The sequence below is a fragment of the Vipera berus genome (assembly GCF_964194415.1).
Source record: "Vipera berus genome assembly, chromosome: 3".
Taxonomy (NCBI): domain Eukaryota; kingdom Metazoa; phylum Chordata; class Lepidosauria; order Squamata; family Viperidae; genus Vipera; species Vipera berus.
The window spans coordinates 62,918,300-62,939,217 of NC_138204.1; the positions used below are offsets into that span (position 1 = coordinate 62,918,300).

Genomic DNA, 20,918 nt, shown 5'->3' on the forward strand with positions numbered 1-20,918 from the left:
ACTCGAAAGAAGTTGTACCACTCGCTCTTTCAAACTGTATGGTTCTTCACTCTCTCAGAGAAATGTCACCATCCCCTCACTCTGGACCATGTCCTTTACAATAATATTCATTGTATTGCGAAAAGTGATGGTTATTTCTTCTGTCTCATCTTCTGCTAGACATTTTGTGAACGGAGATGAATAAGCCTCGTCTGTGTTTGTGGCCTTTCCTTTGTAAGACTTTTGGGAAGGGAGTATATGTATAGACTAGTAATTATTTAAAAAATCATTGCAAGAAGAAACCAAAAGCAAATTATAGTCATTCAATATTGGATAAAGAGTTGGTTAAGGAGCTTCTTAGAAAACTATTCTTATGTATAAATATAGGAGGAGCTCTTTTATTGTTTAGTCATACGGTTACACATGGTAGCAGCTACCAGTTTTTCCCACAACTTCAGGAAAAATTAAACACGAAAGAAGGGGTGATGTGAAATATTCTACAGTAAGCTGTACATCTGTATCAAAATGCATTCTGTATCTACCATGCTAAATGACAAAAAAAGTAACAAAAATCATATTGCAAACATTAGCTTCCCACATCACATAAGATTCATTAACGAGAGAAAAGCCTCAGCATCTGAATGGAGGCCATTTTGGATTTAGGGAATTTGAAATCGAACTTATCAGTTCCAGTTTTTGTAAAACTCAAATGGCATGGACTATCAGGAAGATTTTTTCATGCGATGACTGGAAGAAAGGCAAAGGTTTAAGCTCCCTACAGTGGCTTGGATTCTCCATTTCTGGAGGTTTTTAAGAATAGGCTGGACATGTTGAATGGGTTTTTTTGCACATTGCAAAGGATTTGAATAGATGACCCTTTGTTACTTTCCAATTTGACAATTCTAAGCCTTTACAATAAATCAATTTTTGCTAATAATTATAAGTCTTTGTTCTGATTCGGGAGGGGGGGGCTGATTCATATGTCTTTCATGACCTATTTCCAGTTCCTTTTTAAGCCAAAAAAAAAAAATAAATCAGAAAAAAATCAGAAAATTCATCAGATATGAGGATTTTTTTTTACATGGCATTTCCCCATGCAACCTGGATACAATTAACAAATAACACATAAGGCCTTCTTGTATTTCTGATTACAGTAGTTTCATTCAGATTTCAGACTATCTATGGGTATTTGAAAATAATTACTCTCCCTTTCAATTCAGAAATGATTTTGTGTTCAATGAGTGTGAATTATGTGTCTCACATCTCTGCAGTGTATAAGTTCCTCCATCTATATGAAATTAATGCTTCTTCTGAACATCAATAGATTGTAATATTGCAGAGATTGCTATGTATAAAACAAACTATAGAAACTATACATTTTTGGGGGTATTCACCAGTCATCTAGTAGTACAAAAATTGTCAGGATTTTCATATCACCATTGCATTTTGGGTAACATTAGAAAATAAGTACAATACTACCCAACAGTGATGACCAGATTGAGTGACAGTCATTATACAATGGTTTGATTGATCAGAGTTCATCTTTGACTTTGATAACTTTTTTCTTCTTTTCTTTCTTGGTCTCTTTTTTTGGCTCCTGTTCATTAATATTTTTAAATGCCGCATCTTGTCCTTCCCGTCTCCTCCACTCCCTCTCCTGTTTAGAAGAAGAAATTATATATAATTAATAAACTCAAACTTGATACAATTTGATGATCAAATTCTATCATTATATATGGTTCTCTCTTTAATAGAATATAATTTTAAAATTAAAATTACGTAATAACTGAGACCTCATTTTTTATAATCATTTTAATATTACAGCAACAAAAAGTACAAAAGAATTATAATAACATACTTATAGTGAGTATAAGTGAGAATTATAAATATATACTTATAGTGAGCAAACTTTATAATTAAAAATATGCAATTACTCTCTAGATTGTTAATGTCCTGTAAAACAGGGGTCCCCAACCCCCCGGTCCATGGACCGGTACCAGGCCGTGGCATGTCAGCAAACGGTCCGCATAAACTAGCAAGGCCCCATCTGCAGGATGCAGGCAGCACACAACCATGCATTCTCCAGTCCGTGGAAAAACCTCTCTACATGGAACCCGTCCCTAATGCCCAAAAGGTTGGGGACCTCTGGTATTTGAAATGGACACCTAACATCAGAACTATCATTAAAAAGGCACAACAAAGAATGATATTCCTGCATCAACTCAGAAGGTTCAGACTGGCCAGGAGCTGTTGATACAGGTCTACAGAGGAATTACTGAATCTGTCATTTGTATTTCCATAACTGTCTGGTTTGGTACAGCAACCAAACAGAACAGGTATAGACTTCAACGGATAGTTAGGACTGCAGAAAAACAACTGCAACCAACCTGCCTTCCATTGAGGAGCTGTGTATTGCACGGGTCAGAAAAAGGGCTGAGAAAATATCAACAGACCCCTCATATCCTGGACATATGCTGTTTCAACCCTTCCCTTGAATATACAGTTACAGGGCATTGCATGCCAAAACATCCAGACACAAAGACAGTTCTTTCCCCTCCTGCCATCACTCTGCTGAATTCCCACTACTTATGTCTGTTTACCCATGTAGTACGGCTGTATTACTATTATCCTTCTCATATTTTCAATTACCTTCTCTTATTGGTATCATTATTATGATTATTATTACTCTGTTGCTTTGCATGTACACTGAGAGCTTATGCACCGGAGACAAAATTCTTGTGTGTCTAATCACACTTGGCCAAATAAACTCTTCTATTCTATGTAGACAGCAAACTTCCCAAGCTCTACAAACCCAAATAATGCTACTCAAGTTCAGAAAATTTTTCTAGCTTATTCAATATCAATAAATGTAAGTATCAATAGCTAATTTTTAAAACTGATTCTTGCAGTTCATAACATATTTGATCATCCTCGCTTTACCATATTTGCCTGCTATTTGATCAGTTTTTCACAAAGCATGCTATGCTGCTTATATTGTGATCTTACAAAAACAACACTGAGCAAGAGGTTTTTTGAAGTACAGCTATATAATTTATAAGAAAAGCATAATAAAAATAGTTTCTCTTCTCTTTTTCTGTTACAACCTTATTGCTATTCAAGTAATCTATTTATTCCCATCTCTAATGAGTGAACCTTTTGTTTTAGTAAATTATGATCAGTGTAATGGAGATGGATAATGCAATTAAAAATATTTGTGTATGTACTGCTTATTGCTCAACAGAATCAAGCTGGTAATTTTGTAATCTTTTTAATCCTCAACTGTTCCATTCATGAATTTTCCCACATGTATGAGCAATTGAAATTATGTAAGGATTGGACTAAATTATGTAAGGATATAGCCATGCAACCTACCTCTTCAAGTCTCACTTTCCTAAGTTTTTTTTGAACATCTGCAGGAGAATTTACTTATGATCTCCTGAGCAGTTTCCCACACAATTTAAATGGGTTCCAGATTATGTACAGGTTCAAACTTTACATTTACATTTTTTCAAGATGGGAAGAACAAGGGACAAAACAGAATAGGAGGACAATACGGCAGAACTAATCTGCACAAATCTGCCCTCTTCAGGGTTTAATGCTAGCACACATTTAGACAAATATCTAAATGGGCATTTTGCCTTATTGCATTCCATACTCCACCACATAGACAATAACAAATTACTTAGCAAAAGAATTCAGCAACAGTATGCTGTGATGTGCATCCCACACACTATTCCAACTATTTGGTCATGCTGTTATTCAGGAGTTTCTCTTCCACCTTATTTTCTGTTTCTACCTGCAACACTTAATAGCCACTGAGCTTTTTGGTTATGTAAGCAATTGCACCCAGAGTATTAACATGGAAAATGTTGGAAGTGTTAAATATTGTTTAAAGCTTTTTTTTATTTAGCAAATGCATACAAACACAAAGCATAAGGAAATTAAGAACAATTATGCACTCTAAGTGGACTTAAACACAAATCAGTGAATGCTTCTTCTATTGCATTTGTAGCCTTCTATTTTATATGACACTGCTTTTGGCAGTTTATTACATTATGCTTTATTTTAATATTTGTATAGTGCTTGATACTCATAAAGACAGAGGAGCAAACTAAATGTTGCAATAAATAAATCATGAAACATCCTGAAATTACTTACAAAAGTGACACCCCACATTTCATTCCCAGCATCTTCAGCATAGTCTTCATCATTTGTAATAAGAAAGTTATCAAATATTGTACCAGATTTTCCCTGTTGAAATAAAAAATGGCAGAACTAATTTAGTCACGTAATTGCATACCATCCTGTACTGAAGGAACTGTGAATACGCAGCTTTGAAAAGCCCAGAAAGGGATTTGATAGCACTCTTCATCTATCTGCAAGAATGTGATAGTTCAAGATCTGTTCTCTGTGATACCATAATACAAAATAATGGATTTAATTTATAAGAAGATAATACTTCCAAAAATACTTCCTAATGGAGCCAATGAAGAATGGATAAACTATGATTTACTTATGTTCAAACAGAAGCAAGACAATCATCTGTCTAGGATTAATAATAATAATAATAATAATAATAATAATAATAATAATAATAATAATAATAATAATAATAATAAGAAGAAGAAGAAGAAGAAGAAGAAGAAGTTGGAAAGGACCTTGGAGGTCATCTAGTCCAACCCCCTGCTCAGGCAGGGAACCGTATACCATTTCGGACAAATGGCTGTCCAGTCTTTTCTTAAAAACTTCCAGTGTTGGAGCATTCACCGCTTCTGGAGGCAGGTTGTTCCACTGGTTAATTGTTCTAACAGTGAGGAAGTTAGTTAGCAACCTTAGTTCTAGGTTGCTTCTCTCCTTGATTAATTTCCATCCGTTGCTTCTTGTCCTGCCTTCAGGCGCTTTGGAGAATAGCTTGACTCCCTCTTCTTTGTGGCGGCCCCTGAGATATTGGAACACTGCTATCATGTCCCCCCTCGCCCTTCTTTTCCTTAAACTACACATACCCAATTCCAACAACCATTCCTTATATGTTTTAGCCTCCAGTCCCCTAATCATCTTTGTTGCTCTTCTCTGTACTCTTTCTAGAGTCTCAACATCTTTTTTACATTGTGGTGACCAAAACTGGATGCAGTATTCCAAGTGTGGCCTTACCAAGGCATTGTAAAGTGGCATTAACACTTCACGTGATCTTGATTTTATCCCTCTGTTAATGCAGCCTAGCACTGTGTTGGCTTTTTCGGCAGCTGCAGCACACTGCTGGCTCATATTTAAATGATTGTCCACTAGGACTCCGAGATCCCTCTCACAGTTACTATTATTGAGCAAGGTACCACCTATACTATATTATTATATTAATTACAATTAATCTGGATTCCTACACTAACTAGTGATGTATTTTGAGGGCCAAAATGCCAGAACTATGAAATAAAGTACACACATTTTAAAATAAATAAATACATAAATATGATCCTTAACATTTTTGTTTTCCTGGGCAAGCAGAGTATGCCTAGTCCTTGACTTGTAACAGTAATTGTGACCAGAATTTACATCACTAAGTGATATGGTTGTAAAGCACAACCAGATTACTTAGCAGTGGCAATGCCTGCAGTTCTGGTTACTGTTAATTGAATCCATAGTCATTAGGTAAGGCTGCTGGCTTCCCACAACCAATTCAGTGGCAAAGGTGGTAGGAAGCAGCCAGTGGACAAGGGGCAGCTTCTTGGCTGGGGGAAGAGAGTGTGTGTGTGTGCATGCGCGCTGGGAAGTACAAGGATGTGCTTCAAGGGACAGAGAGGGTGTGATGATGTGTAAGGATGGCAGTGTCATGGTGGGCTCAGATTTGGAGTCAGGAGGAGGAGGATGACAAGCAGCCAGTTCTGAAGCCAACTCCAGGCATACTGGCAGTATATGAACAGCCAACTTCAGCACTACTGGACAGACTGCCATCTGAGCAGGCAGAGAGTTAGGCTGGCCAGCAACCAGCAGGCACAGCTGCTGCTGCTCTCCAAAGATGAGGGTGTGGAATTACCCCCTCCTCCCATCACAAGAGCTTTGCAGGCTGCAAAGAGAATGGAGCAAAGGGGCTCTGCAGGACTGCTCACACAGAAGGAGTCTCGCCCCACTAAATAAGCTACAAGGGGGCTTCTTCTATTAGACTGGAGCAGCAAACATAAGCTGCCGGTTGATAACAATAGTCTGTGGATTCACTGTCCGTGTCTGTGTGCCTTGACTTCTGAACCTTGTAACCTTGGCTTTGAAGCTGCTGTGAATGGGAGCTCTCATAAGCCCAGCTTGCTAAACCTTGGAGAAAACCTATCTCTATCCTGCAAGTCCTGTGTTTTCAAGGCTCATTTAGTAAAGTGAACAAAACAGTATCTTTGTGTACTTGTGTGTGCTTGGTCTGGAACAGGGTGAAGATCAGGGAGAAAGTGCAGAGGTATGAAGGAGGCACCCGGAGAGTCAGGAATGTGTGCAGGGATTTGCAAAGGATTGGAGAGGGTGTATGACTGTAAGGAGGAGGGTTGAGGAGGGTGTGTAAAAGAGACACAATGAGGCTTAGGAAGAGTGCACAAGGAAGTGAGGGAGTTGCATTAAGGCTCTGAGTGTACAGGGGTGCACAGTAATGTGAGATGCACATTACTGGGGAGGGCGCGTGGAATGCATGAGTGGCAGGGGAGGCACAGGGAAAATGCATGGGGCAGGGAGGTAGAAGTGGCAAATATGGCACAGAGGGGCCAGAAGAGGGACCATTGCTGAGGCAAACTTATCCCAGGATCTTATGATCTTTTCTGCTGTCTTCCCCATTTACTTTCTGGGGAAGCCATCAGGGAGGGTTGCAAATGGCAATCATGTGATCAGGGGTGCTGCAACTGGCCATAAGAGTCCATTGCTAAGCACCTTGATCACAGTCATGTGATCAAGGAGGTGCTAAAATAAGGACCAGTTATAACCACCATTCATTCAGTGCTGATGTAACTTTGAACGGTTGCTGAATTAATGGTCGTTAAGTCAAGGACTATCTGAAGATTTTTTATTTTATTTAATTACTATGATGGTACAGAATATCTCCAGAACTGTCAATTATCTTCATAATTTGAACAATACATTTTGCAACTTCGTAATATACATACCTGTAAAATTTCTAAGCCAATGACACTAATGTTATAATATTTGTAAATATTAGGATCTGGTTTGTATTCAGGGTTGTCAACTTCTGGCTGGACCCAAATGCCATTATAATTAGGATTTTTAATTATACGAGGTCTCCAAATGCCCTAAAAAAATGGAAAAATGGTTGAGTATCATTTCCCAAAGCTGCTTAAACCAAGGCATATAAAACAGGCTGAAATCTATTGAAATAAAGAAAACACACCACTGACTTCTTAGTGAAATAATTTGAAATGTTGTTAAAACTTTAAAAATGTATATTATGCTGAATGCTATCTACAGCTATTAACATGATGCAAACAACAAAAATGACAACAGAAAAAAGGCATAACAGAAAATGTTGGAATGTAATGTAGCAACCAAAAACAGAAAGAAAGGTAAAACTAGATTTATCATCAGATCTGAGAAGTGAATATTTTCAAATGAAATTTTTAAATCTATACAATAATTTGGTAGGAATTCAATGTAAGTAATTCAGAGTGGCAGATAATAATTCATGATAATGAGAGAAAAGCCCGTGCAGTGTTTAAACAGTGTTTAGTCAACAGCTAATAACATGCTAGTGATAATATGGTTTGGTAGCTCTTGTCATTTGTAAAGCATGATTTATACTTTATCATTTAAGCAGGTTGTAGCTTATTCATCAAATTATGCTTAAAGATATATTAATTCCATATACGAAGCTGCACAATGAAAGTTCATTAAAAAATGAAAGTTGAAAGTTCATTAAAAAATGAAACATAAATGAGAAAGAGAGAAGAATAAGATAGAATACAAAGCCATGAAAATAAAGGAAAGGGAGTTGCTGTAAGAAAGGAATTATCAGCATCAAGCTGAAGTTATTCTATTGATGAGATGGCTGGAATGGGATGCAAAGTCCTAAGATGTCTCAAGGATTGGAAGATTGTTCTTAAAAAAAAATCATCAAAAAGCCAAGTGTAAATTTGTAAATGAAATGGGCAAATGAAGACTAGTGAAATGAAGACTATGATGATATATATAACAATAAAACTAGATTCAATATCTTATAGCTTAATTAGTATTTAAATTACGTTGCAAGATTAAATAACCTCTTGGCTAGTCACTATTTTATTACTTTCACTAATACTCTTACTTTATATTCAGGATTTGAAATCAATGGTGGTTCCCATGCCCCATCCATTTCTTCATCCCAGTCATCTGGCTTTATCACAGTAGGATCAGGAATTCTTTTTGGTTGGTCCCAATCCTAAAATAGTTTCATCAATGTTACTAATTGTAATAGTTAGCTTCTATAAGTATTTTGACAGGAAAAGAAAATTAGTTAATATTATTTCTTCAAAATATGGTTTATATGACTGCTTCAATAATTTTATTATTCTGATTCACTCAAGAACCAAGATACAGTGTTTTGTCACCAAATATCTATTGGAAAGAATTAGCTGCAATATTTTACTATCTTAACATACTCAAAACAAGGAACCTGCTAATAAAATATATTGTAATAGACATTTATTTCAACCCAACCATTTAATTCTTCATGAGATGGAAGTTTTATGACTACAGAGTGGCAGCTACTAGAAACCTTTTATGTACCTCTGAATTTGGAATGTAATTAATACAACTCAAAAAGCAATTTTGAATGAATCTGTAATGTAACAATCGGCAAATTGCTTTTCTTATTTACAAAAATACGTTCAGCAATTCACTGGATTGTTATTTGAGGCTCATCAGATAACATGATTAGCAATTATACAGCTGCACCAAATATAATTTAGCTTTTTACTGCTCACATAAAGTCTGCAGTTTAGACAGAAGAGGTAATCATTCCACCACTGCAAGTCTAAAACTACTTATAGGTAATTTATATAATCAGTATTATAATTGAGATGAGAGACCAGGAAAAAGATGGCATGAAGGCTTTTTAAGTAAGTCTCTTCTATCATTCCATTTTCAATTTTTGTGAGTAGTAGAATGTTAAATACTAGTCATAATCTGTTGCCAAGATCTAATACTGATTTTAGAATTTACAGTCTAGTCCCAATTCCTACCACTATGAAATTATATAAAAAAACCCCACCACTTAAACTATACATCCTTACAAAAAAAACTATGGAGCATATATTGTTATTATAATTAATTAAAAATCAGGTTGCAGTGGCAATTTCAATGTATGCAATAAGAGACTATCAGTGAAACACAGCAGGCAAATTGATATAGACTGTAAAATCATGCAGTTCAAAGTGAAACCATACATCTGGTTTTTTATCTGTGGGATCTGGAATAGTTTCTCTTTCATCCCAATAATCAGGTTTTGGCAGATCATTATCTATTATCTTTTTTGGAGGCAGGAAGTCCCAATCTTCTTCTAGATGGCCAGCCTCAACCACATAATTATCTATCTTTATTTCATAAGTTAAATCAGGACGTAGAATCAGAGTGTAGAGGTGGGTAAAGTCATCCGTCTTGAAAAACAAAACAAAAACAAACATTGTTACAGAAACATGGAAATGTTTTTCCAGTGCTGTACAACTGACAGTTTTAAATTTCATGAGGTCTAAAAAAATAATGTCTGCTACTAGTATGATCTATCAGTGCAGCACCCAAGAAAACTATAATCCTAGAAAAATCATCAAGTTTTTTTGCTGCATTAGACTACATGCAAATAACAACGATCTATTTATACATTAAAATGAGGGGTATTAATAGTAAATAACAACAACAACAACAGAGTTGGAAGCAACCTTAGAGGTCTTCTAGTCCAACCCTCTGCTCAGGCAGGAAACCCTATACCATTTCAAACAAATGGTTGTCCAGTCTCTTCTTAAAAACTTAGTATTTGCCACCAGTTCTATCTCCTCAGTGTGATGATGTCTTCATTTTTTCCAGGATGTATTTTTGTGCTGCTGAATTTGTGATCTGGAAACAGCCATCATCATCATCATCATCAAGTTGGAAGGGACCTTGGAGGTCATCCAGTCCAACCCTCTGCTCAGGTAGGAAACGCAAATGGCTGTCCAGTCTCTTCTTAAAAACTTCCAGCGTTGGAGCAGTCACCGCTTCTGGAGGCAGGTTGTTCCACTGGTTAATTGTTCTGTCAGGAAATTTCTCCTTAGTTCTAGATAGCTTCTCTCTTTGATTAGTTTCTATCTGTTGCTTCTTGTCCTGCCTTCAGGTGCTTTGGAGAATAGCTTGATTCACTCTTCCTTGTGGCAACCCCTGAGATATTGGAACATATCATGTCTCTCCTAGTCCTTCTCTTCATTAAACTAGACATACCCAATTCCAGCAACCATTCCTTATATGTTTTAGCCTCCAGTCCCCTAATCATCTTTGTTGCTCTTCTCTGTAGTCTTTCTTGAGTCTCAACATCTTTTTTACATTGTGGTGACCAAAATTGGATGCAGTATTCCAAGTGTGGCCTTACCAAGGCATTGTAAAGTGGTATTAACATTTCATATAATCTTGATTTTATCCCTCTGTTAATGCAGCCTAGCACTGTGTTGGCTTTTTTGGCAGCTGCAGCACACTGCTGGCTCATATTTAAGTGATTGTCCACTAGGACTCCAAGATCCCTCTCACAGTTATTACTATTGAGCAAGGTACGCCCTATACCAGGCATGTCAAACTGCCGGCCCACGGGCCGGATGCATCACAAAACCGCGTCCTCCCCATTGCCGGCAATGGGGAAAAAGTCACAATACGTCATGCGATGTCATTTGACATCGCGAGTTTGACATGCCTACCCTATACTATACCTGTGCATTTGGTTTTTCTTGCCTAAATATAGAACCTTACTTTTTTCACCACTGAATTTCATTTTGTTAGGTAGTGCCCAAATACTTGCTAATTTTCCAGATGACTTGCTGTTAGCTTCTGACACTTGAATTAATTTACAAAATTTATTTAGAATTAGTCAACAAGCTCCCAAACAATACTGCTAAAAATTGCAAGCTAAATTAAACATTAATAATTCACTGAAAAGCATTGATCATACCTCACATGTAATGTTCTTTTTAATAAAATAGTAGTCATCTTTATAGTTCAAAATAAGTTGTACTACCTTTTTATATTTTCCACATATATCAGGTCCTAGAATAAAAGAATACCAAATTATTCTCTCAGAATTATATATACATATATACCTACACACATATACACACCCAGACCCCCCATATATATGTGTGTGTGTGTATAGTCAAGGAGAACAAAAATAAGCATAGCACTCCAATTTTGTTTCCGCCAGAGGTCATCCACAATTGCAATCAATGTTGTGAGTCCCAAATCCAGGTTTGAAATGCAACTCAAAAGGGGTCCAGATAATCTACTGTCTCCAGGATTCTCAGAAACTATATTGTCCCTATTATCTACATTTTATTATAATATTTATTTTAGAAAACCATAGCTTCCCTTTTCCCACTAATTAGCTTGAACTTAGTCATATTACCGTATTTTAGAAACATATACTATTAAACAATAAAAATAAAAATCCATATGAAGAAAACCTAAATTCCAAAATCTATACATTTTTGTCTTCTAGCAGTAGACAAGTACCCAATGAAATTAGCCAGTTAGTTTAAAATGCCCATAAAAACATATTTTTTCCACATAAGCAATAATAAATTTATTGCATGGACATGACAATATGCTGATACTTGTGTACAGTATCTGTATATTGCTAAATAATATGATTTTAACTAGAATTTCCAAAATGGAATACTCTTTGACATACAACTAGGGTAAACTGTTGACTTTATATCCCACCCAGTGGGTTCCTGAATTAGCTAGCCATGGTAAAAAACAAGACAGTATACTAAACCACAGTCCTAACATTACCCAGCTAATCTCTTCATATTTTTATATAGATCTTACTGTAAAATTCATTCAACTCTTTCATATATAAGAGAACAGATAAAAATATTGAAAAACAATGTCTCTAGGGAGCTCATTTCCTGCAAAATTTACACTAACATAATATTTCTGCTTCAAATTAATATTAGTTGGCATTTAAGAGAACATACCAAACATAATATAATAAGGTGAATCTTCATTCAGGATCTCTTGATTCAAATCGACAGAAAAAAGTTTGATATAGGCCCCACCACAATCAACCTGTTGGTCATATTTTACTGTATATTGAACCACTAAAGTCTGATTTTCATTGTTGAAAGGCCGAAACCTTGCTGATACCGCATAGTACCTAATGTCTTGAGTTGTCTGCAAACCTATAAAAAGAAATGATATTCAAATATCCAAATAATGCTACTAATCAAGTGATTTGCCACAGGCATGAACTGTATATATGCTTTATTATTCTTTTATATGGGATTACAATGACTTTGTGAAAATTATGAGATAATATATACTTGCTTCTGCTTTAGAGGCATATATTAATAAACATAGCTTAGAAATACATTATTATATTTTCACTTGCTACTTTCCCCCCGAAAGTATTTCTATTAATACATATAGCATGTAATATATGCTATCATATCATAACATAGAATAGTTCTGTTAAAGGAAACTCTAGAAATTAAATTCATTTCTAATGCATTACTGTAGATGACTACTCAGAAGTAAGTTTTGTTGAATTTAATTATATATCTTCCCAGGTACCTGAGGCTACCTGCTTCCCAGGTAGCATGTAAGAAATTGCAGTTTCATTGTGATTTATGTATTATCTATGTATATACTACTAAAACTTTTGTCAATACATAAACTGAGCGAAATGTGCACCACAGAACCTCAATTTTTGAATCAAGGTACCCTGCATGGGCTAATATACTGAATGCATCAAAAACCCATCCTCCTATATTTCTTCACAACAATTCTGTGGGGCAGGATGGGCTCAAAGTGATCTGTGAGCTCCTGTGGCTGCAGATGGAGTAGAAACTGGATCTCTCTGGCGTCAGTCAAATATGATATGGGTTTCTGGTCATTTCCTTAGGGTGGGACTTGTAGGCCTAGTTTTATAATGGCTTCAATATATCTGAGTCTAGAAAGTGATATTAGAGGATTTCTGTTCCATCTGGGCTATTTCAGAATTCACTCTTCTCTCTTACACAGACCCAACACTAGGAAAAGTGTAACAGAAAACTTGGGTTGGATTCTACTTAGTAAACTAGTAATAGATAACTATAACTATTTTTGTATGAATCAACCTTAAGAATATATTAGTAACACTAAAAAAAGTCTGTATAGAATAGGATAAAGTCCAAGATACCATTACTGCATAAGTGACAACATTTTCAAACCTGAGAGACATTTTATATACTGCATGGTAGAATTGAGAGGGACACCATTTCGGACTAAAGGAAGGAAATAATCCATCTAGACATGAGACAACCTGTACTGTCAAAACATATTTATTAATTTAAATGTGTAATGGTAGAATAGCAATTGGACAATTAACATGGATCAATTTAAAATATAAAAGCATTTGAGTTACTTGGAAAATGTACATTGAAATTAACATCTTTAGCACAGACAGTAGAGTTAAGATCCCAGTTTATACAAATGCAATAGATTTAAACTGAAGATGATTGGAGTTTAATATGAGACTGAAGAATAAAAGATTCAGCTAGTTGGAATAAGTCTTGACTCTGACCAATCAAGCTTTGAAATTCTTCTAACTCCAGACTCTGTTGTCAAATCACAGGTAACTTTTAAAAATTTTTATTTTTAAAAATGATAATATGATGTTGAATAAAAATTTCTCTTTGAGGTATAAAAATCCACAACCTTATTTTGAAATATATTGTGCAAATACTGGTAAAAGATACTTTATGCAGATATTTTAGCATTAGCCAAACCGATGTGAATATCTGCATAAAACTGCATAATAAAAATCCAGAAATTCACTAGAAAACATTCCAAAAAAAACCTAGTTTCATAATTGCCTGGGGGAAAAAAATGTATGTATTATTTTACCTATATCTTTTTCTCTGTCACCATAAAATTTTCCTGATCCTATTCGAAATTTGCCATAATCACTTCTATGTTTAGACAGAACCCACCGTTCCTCCCATCCATCTGAAAAAGAAAAATAACGTTTCCGTTTTACAAAATATATCACAGCAGCATTACTTCACTTTCTATGAAGTTTGATTCATGTATATAGTTTGCAATAAACCTAGGATTACAATGTATATGAACTTATAATAACAGGAAAACATTTAAGAAATACAACTCATTTATTATTGTGTAGTTTGGTATACAAAATTATTAAAATTACAGCTATATTTTTCCCTATGAATATTACATAACTCCTTTACTGCAATGTAAGAAAAAGTCAATAAACATTTAAAAATAATTCAAGTTTTATCAATAATACATATAAGTAAAAACAACTCCATAAAATGCATGTTACTCAGGAATGTTCAAAAGCCATCTGGAGCTTGTGATAACGGCTCCTGGACCCAAGGGACTGTAATGCATGTTGAATCATGTCTGGTGAATTGCCTAAGTTGTTTCATGTTTAAATCACTCAATCTACAATTAAATATGCAGCAATAATAAAAAAACCAATTTATTTATATTTTCACCTATTGTATATAAGAAAATCTCACTAAGGCAAAGTGCAGTTCAAGCTGGAAATAATTTAAGTAACAAAAACTTTTAGGTAGAGCTAATCTCCTAAACAAAGGGATTTACAGTTATAACAACCTGTGTTGATCTTACTGGACAAAAATAAGCTGGAAGAACTGATGAAATGGGTTGGAGATCACTGAAGGACATACAATATATTTGACCCTATATTTTTATCTTTCTTTCCTTTGAAAGCAAATATTCAAGAATTAACCAAGCTAAATCAATCCCAAACCGTGCATTACATATATTTGAATTTATAATTATTTAAATTATTGCTATAAATAAAATTGCAATGTATATAGGAGTGGTTAAGAATTGATATAAGGAAAAGAAACTGAAATAAGTTCAGTTAATACAAAATGATTCCTTTTTACACAGAGAGAACATATAATAGTAATTTTGATATTTTGGTTTTAGAAATTACAGAATACAAATTAGTAATACAAAATGTATTACTAATACTTTTTTAAAAGTTTACTGTATTATTATTATTTTTTAAATGGCTGAGAATCATGATTTGAGGCACACTGCATAAGGGATCCTGGATATATCTCTTCATATCCTTTTTCTTCTCCCACCCTGGCATCATTCAATAGATTTATAATATCCATCTAAAAATTCTATCCTTAGAAACATGTCGCTAAGTTTAGACTTCTCTCTTTCTTATACATTTCTACAGTATTAATAAATGTGCATACAGGTCATTGGATGATATGATGTTATACAAATATTCATTATAGTTTAACAATGGTAAAAAAGCAGAATATAATTCTGAGATTGAGTGACTCTATGAAGAAGATTTAGAAGTCAAGAGTTATATTCTAAGACAGAAAAAAAAGCAAAATGTCACTTACCCCCATCATCAAACTCTTCCCTAAAATATTCTTTTGTTATAATGGGTTGCTCTTCTTCTAAAACAGTGGAAGAGCTATCATCATTATCATTTAGATTTCCCCAAGCCAGACTTATCAGAAAGTATCCTAAGAAAATCAGGTTCATCCCTGATACCATAGTAGATATTTTAATACAAGTGGTAGGATGCTTCTTTAAATTGTATAGAAATACTTGAGTATTTCTGAAATCTCTTCCTATTGCTCTCATATACATCACTATAATTGCTACTTACTGGTGAGGAGACAGATCTTTTCCATTGGCTAAAATCCATGAATAATGATGCTATGGGGACCAACCAGAAGGAACCACGCAATTAAACCAAGAGAAACTATTTAAAACGTCTCAGAGGAAATTAATTTTGTATGCACAGATGCCTAAACTAATTCAAATCAATTCACACCCAGGAAATACATTGGCTTCTTCCTATATATAAGTTTGAATGATCCCTCTATATCAGGGGTGTCAAATTCCCGGCCCACAGGCCGGATGCATCTTAGCAAAATCATGCCCACCCCATTGCCAGGAATGGCAAAAAAGTTCCGATACATTGTGAGTTTGACACCCTTACTCTATATACAAGTCTGAAATATTATGGAGGAGAAGGCTGTATTTTCAAAACCTGTTTAAAGACTTTTAAGTAGTAAATTTCAATTAGATACAGCGATTCTATTCTTTCTGACTATAGTCTATTTTCCTCCCATTTTTTCTTAGTAAGTTTGCAATTTTATGTTGTCATATGAATGTTATTTTTAAGTGCCTTGTACTTTTATTTTCTAAATAAAACAAAACCATCACAGTAGAGATGAGAGAATTTAAAAAAATCATTTCTGGACTTCCGCTGGCGGCGCGGCGCCGAAGACAGCCTCCCCTGGCTGCCCGCGGCTCAGCTGTTTGTTTTTTCGCCCGAAACAGCGCCGATCAGCTGTTCGGGCGAAATTGAAGCCCCCTCCTCGGGAGAAGAGGAGGGGGTGAGGCCCCAGGTAGGGGTAGAGTTCTCCGAGGCCGCCTGAGCTTTGAGCTTGGGCGGCTGAAGGATCGAACTCCCCCGAAGCCTGGGTTGCTCCCAGCTGGCCGTCGTCTCTGCTCCGAACTTCCTGGAGCAGAGCCAGGCGTCTGCGAACCATCCCTGCCTGAAGAAAGGACTATGATTTAAAGGAGCAGGCAGAGCGGTACAAGAGGAAAAGGTGAAGAGATGAAGAGGATTATTTTATTTTACTCTCAAGCTTGATGGACTATGCTTAAAACTTAAAGTGAAAGTGCGTCACAATTGTAAGTAAAAGATGGCGGCTAAACCTCCCCCTAGAACTTTTCGGAGTGCTGGAAATTCTCCGGTGCAACAACAATCATTACTGCAGGCGTTGCATTCTCCTGATGTATTGACATCGAAGGATCTTGAAAAACATACCCAGTTAATTTTGGAGTCAATGGGTGTTAAATTTGCACAGATGGAGGAGAAATTGGAGAAATTGGAGCAGAGAATGGAAGAAAGGATGGAGCAGAAACTTAGAGAGATGAAGGTAGACATTTTGTCCTCAGTGCATAAAGTAGCTAAATGTGTGGAGGTGCTGGATGATCAAGTGGAAGACTTGACTCAAAAGAATGCTATATTAGAAGCAAAAGTATTGGAAATTGAAGATTTAAAAGACAAAATGGATAGCGAACAGAGTTTGGCTCAATTTTACCAGATGCAGTTTGCTGTTAGAATTAGAGGCCTAAAAGAGAATATTAAGGAAGATTTAAAGCAGCTGGTTTCTGAGGCTTTTGAGGGGGTATTGAACCATCCAGCATCTGAATTAAAACAAGGCATGGACAAAGTGTTTCGTGTGAATTCCTGGATTGCTAAGCAGAGAAAGTTGCCTAGAGATGTGGTGGTTTATTTTGTAAAAAGGGAAATTAGAGATGAAGTTATACAAGCTGCCTATGATACTAAAGTTGTGATTGCTGGTCAAGAAGTTTTGGTTCTAAAAGAAATTCCTCCAAAGATTTTAAAGAGAAGGAAGGACTTTATATTTCTTGTGCAAGAGCTCAAGCAAAGAGATATAAGGTTCAGATGGGAGATCCCAGCTGGGTTGAGCTTCATGTATGATGGCAAAAGGTACTGTTTGGGTACTGTGAAGCAAGCGCATGATTTTTACAACAATGTTTTAAAAGCAACCCCATCAACACTTCTGGAAGCTGCAGAGGGATCTGGAGAAGGAGAACATCAAGAGGATGAAGATGGACAGATAGACGAGAAGGGTACAGGAGGAGATCAAGCTGCAACTCTTTTGGATGATCCTAGAGAACAGAGGGTGACGCGTGCTGCCTTAAAACGCTCAAAAAAGATTAAAAAATAAGACCAGTAGAAATCTATGGAACTTCCACAATATACTTATAGTCAAGTGGTAGCTGTGTTTTTAAGAGTTTTGGGATGATATCTATGGTAACAGAATGTTCAATTTGGAATTAATGGACAATTTACTACAGAGGAAGAGGAAGAAAATTTTGTGGGTTAATGCGGGTTAATTTGTGTAAGAACTATCTATTATAGCCTATTTTGGCTAGAGAGGTTAATAGGGATAGGTGCTTGTGATGTGTAAGTGAGAATATGTCTAGGTAATAGTGAATTGTGGAAGAACATAGATGGGAATGATGCTAGTTTTCTTTTATTTTAGTTCTTTATACATATTTAGTATTGTTAAGGATTGGTTTACTCTATATAAGCTAGAGAGTGATGGATTTTAGAGTTTATAATTGTTAGTATATGATTGTTTATGATTGCTTTTTAGATATATACCTTGTATTTTGCTCTGGGAAGTCGGGGGGGGGGAGGGGGGGAGGAGGGGAAGTAGAGGGGTGGGAGGCAGGGGAGGGAGGAGGGAGAGGGGGAGGGGGGAGATAGGGGGGAGGTAGGGAGGGGAGGAGGGAGGGGGAAGGGGGGTTTTTCAAAGGAAAATTGTATTTTAAAACTTTTCAATAAAAAAAAAATCATTTCTATTGATAATATTGGTAAATTAAAATACTGCTGAGATGTTTGGGAATAAGATCATAACTAAATGGTTGGTAAATATGAACATGCAAAATAGAAATACAGATTAAGTTTAAATACCTAGGTGGGGTTTGGGGATGACTTTTTTCTATCACAGGAATCGAATTACAGGAAAATAAAAGATTTATTTTACTGAAAGCTAAATTTATCTCCAAATATTCAGAACAATTTTGACATTTTAGAAGAAGCAGAAAATATCATATAAAAATAAGTCTTACTTTAATCCTTGCAGATGTTGATGGGAGAGAGGGGAAAAAATCAGTGCTCAAGACAGAAAGGCCTCAGGCATCTACATTATGCAGTGGAGTCTTTGTCATTTTTCTGAATTACAGCTGTTGTCTGAGAGAAAGAATGTTCTTGTTATAACTGTAATTTATTGCTTTCTGAGCTTTCTTTAGACAATTTGTCTTAAGGTATTAAGTTTGAACTACATGTCTTGAAACTTGCAAAGATCACATTACATTATATTTTAACTATGATTGTTGAACAAATCATAATGGCTATATTTACTCATTTTAAGCTAGAGGATGGAATACATTCAGCCTGTTTGGTTCATTTGTAATTCAATATATCATGCAAATTCAGAAATTTGGATTAATTGGACAAGCTAGTTAACAAGTACAAAGAAAAATTGCCCGAATAAAACTTTGGTAACTAGAGGTAGATTTTATACTTGATCAATTCTAATTTGAGATAATCAGGCATATATCTAAGAGATGAATAAAAGCAGCCCTCCCAGACAATCTTGGCTGATCTTGAAAAAAGCTATCGGGATGGAACACAAAGTATAACTGGGCCTCATCAGACTCAATTTTTGGCAACATTTTGGAAAAAAAAGGCAAAAGTGGAAGACCATATAATGTGTTCACAATTTGACATTTTTATTAATATCTCCTTGGTGCACACAAATCAAACTCACAAATATTGATCAGGTGTTTTTTTTACCAAGTTCATACACGATGTTGGGGAAAGGAGTGTTTTGTTTTAAGGTGTTCTTGACAAATGCTGTGTGTTCTGTATATAACCTTAGTATGTAGATGCTTTGAAATGATTTGTGTACTTATATAAGGCTTTCATTTTTCTATCCAGTGAAACTTGCAGCTTCTAGGCTGCAGAGACTGTAACCCTTCCTTGCCCAGCTTGCCACATTTCCACCAGATCTGCAAGCTCCCTGAAAGCTCATTTTCAATTTGGCCTTTCCACTGTCTTTTTTTTGTATCGATATTTAAAACAAAACAGCAGCCCAGGTTTACGGATGGGATGGACAACTTTTTCTACTTCCTGCCTCAATTGCCATTTCTTCAGGAAGAGTTGAACTACTGCCTTTGATTCATCACTCTCACTTTCCCCCCTTCCCTTTTTTACTTTATTTCAGGGGAAGAAAGAAAAGCAGATAATATTGCCTCGGAGAAGCAGATTGCTTACCGACCCCGAGCATTTATTAAATGAAAATAATGTAATAAATACTTTAATGGTACTACAAATAATAACACTGATCCCTTGGAAAAGACCCATCGACACTTGGGTGTCGATATTAACCACTTTGGGAAGGAGGAATTTCAACTAAAAGAAATCTTAGTTCAGGAACAAGCTGGAAATAAAGAGGGGTTTCCCCCCCCTTTTTTTTGTCCTCTCTCTCCACATCTGATTTTATTCTGACTGAATTTAATATCCAAATTCAATCGGCCTGGATCTCAATCCGAAGAGTGCCGACAACGGCTTGTCCCAAGCAGGCAGCTTGAAGTCCCAATCCATTTCCGCAAAGTCGGTCACACTGGGACAAAAGGGACCCACGCGCGCCCCCTTGCGATTTTTTGGGGGCCCTTTCTCACTGCCTCAGCCCGCACGACGAAGCCACGCCCCCTCTCTTATGCGCCCTCCTCCTTATTAGTCTCCCAACTTGTTCCTTCCGCGGCGGCCGTTGTTTTTTTTTTTTTGCTCCTCCTCGTCTCGCGCTGCTTCCCTCAGACGTTGCTCATTGACGGCGCTCGCGCTCTTTCCGCTCGCCCCCACCCCTCCCTTTCGCTTTAACCCCCGCTCGCGAGACTGGCGTTCCCCTTAGCGGGCTGTTTGGCATCTTACCGGCTCCCAATATGGCGTCCATCATGGAGGGTCCGCTGAGCAAATGGACCAACCTGATGAAAGGTTGGCAGTACCGCTGGTTCGTGCTCGACTACAACGCAGGACTGCTTTCCTATTACACGGTGAATATGGAAGGAGGGGCCGCGCTGGAATGTAAACGAAGCGCACAGTGTGTATTATGTTCGTGTGTGTTGGGGGG

General features: G+C 36.3%; 2 protein-coding genes across 4 annotated transcripts in view; one reads left to right on the top strand and one right to left on the bottom strand.

Moving 5' to 3' along the window:
- Positions 1-316: 316 nt before the first annotated feature.
- On the bottom strand, positions 317-20,831 carry LOC308665418 (calreticulin-like). Of its 2 annotated transcripts, XM_081323433.1 has the most exons (11): positions 20,720-20,831; positions 18,856-18,976; positions 15,570-15,626; positions 14,056-14,157; positions 12,147-12,350; positions 11,123-11,217; positions 9,381-9,590; positions 8,261-8,374; positions 7,110-7,253; positions 4,138-4,230; positions 317-1,636 (listed from the first exon to the last, which is right to left on the bottom strand). In XM_081323433.1, the coding sequence occupies exons 5-11, from the start codon at positions 12,151-12,153 to the stop codon at positions 1,511-1,513; spliced, it is 789 nt and encodes a 262-aa protein (XP_081179559.1). In that variant the 5' UTR covers positions 12,154-12,350; positions 14,056-14,157; positions 15,570-15,626; positions 18,856-18,976; positions 20,720-20,831; the 3' UTR covers positions 317-1,510. The 2 variants fall into 2 exon arrangements, with proteins under 2 accessions (XP_081179559.1, XP_081179558.1); XM_081323432.1 differs by lacking the exon at positions 15,570-15,626 and having other exon boundaries at positions 20,720-20,809.
- The window catches only part of OSBPL9 (oxysterol binding protein like 9), an 84,408-nt gene continuing 84,093 nt past the window's right edge, over positions 20,604-20,918 (top strand). For both annotated transcript variants that reach the window (XM_081323421.1, XM_081323422.1), the window contains exon 1: positions 20,604-20,841. In XM_081323421.1, the coding sequence (XP_081179547.1) occupies positions 20,731-20,841 (111 nt within the window). In that variant the 5' untranslated portion in view covers positions 20,604-20,730. The remainder of the gene's footprint in view (positions 20,842-20,918) is intronic.

Excerpts from the sequence above, each read along its gene's own strand:
- LOC308665418 (XM_081323433.1), bottom strand. Across the intron at positions 7,254-8,260 it reads TTTCAAATCCTGAATATAAA|GGCATTTGGAGACCTCGTAT; the intron begins GTAAGAGTATTA and ends CCATTTTTTTAG. Across the intron at positions 1,637-4,137 it reads AAATGTGGGGTGTCACTTTT|GAGAGGGAGTGGAGGAGACG; the intron begins GTAAGTAATTTC and ends TCTTCTAAACAG.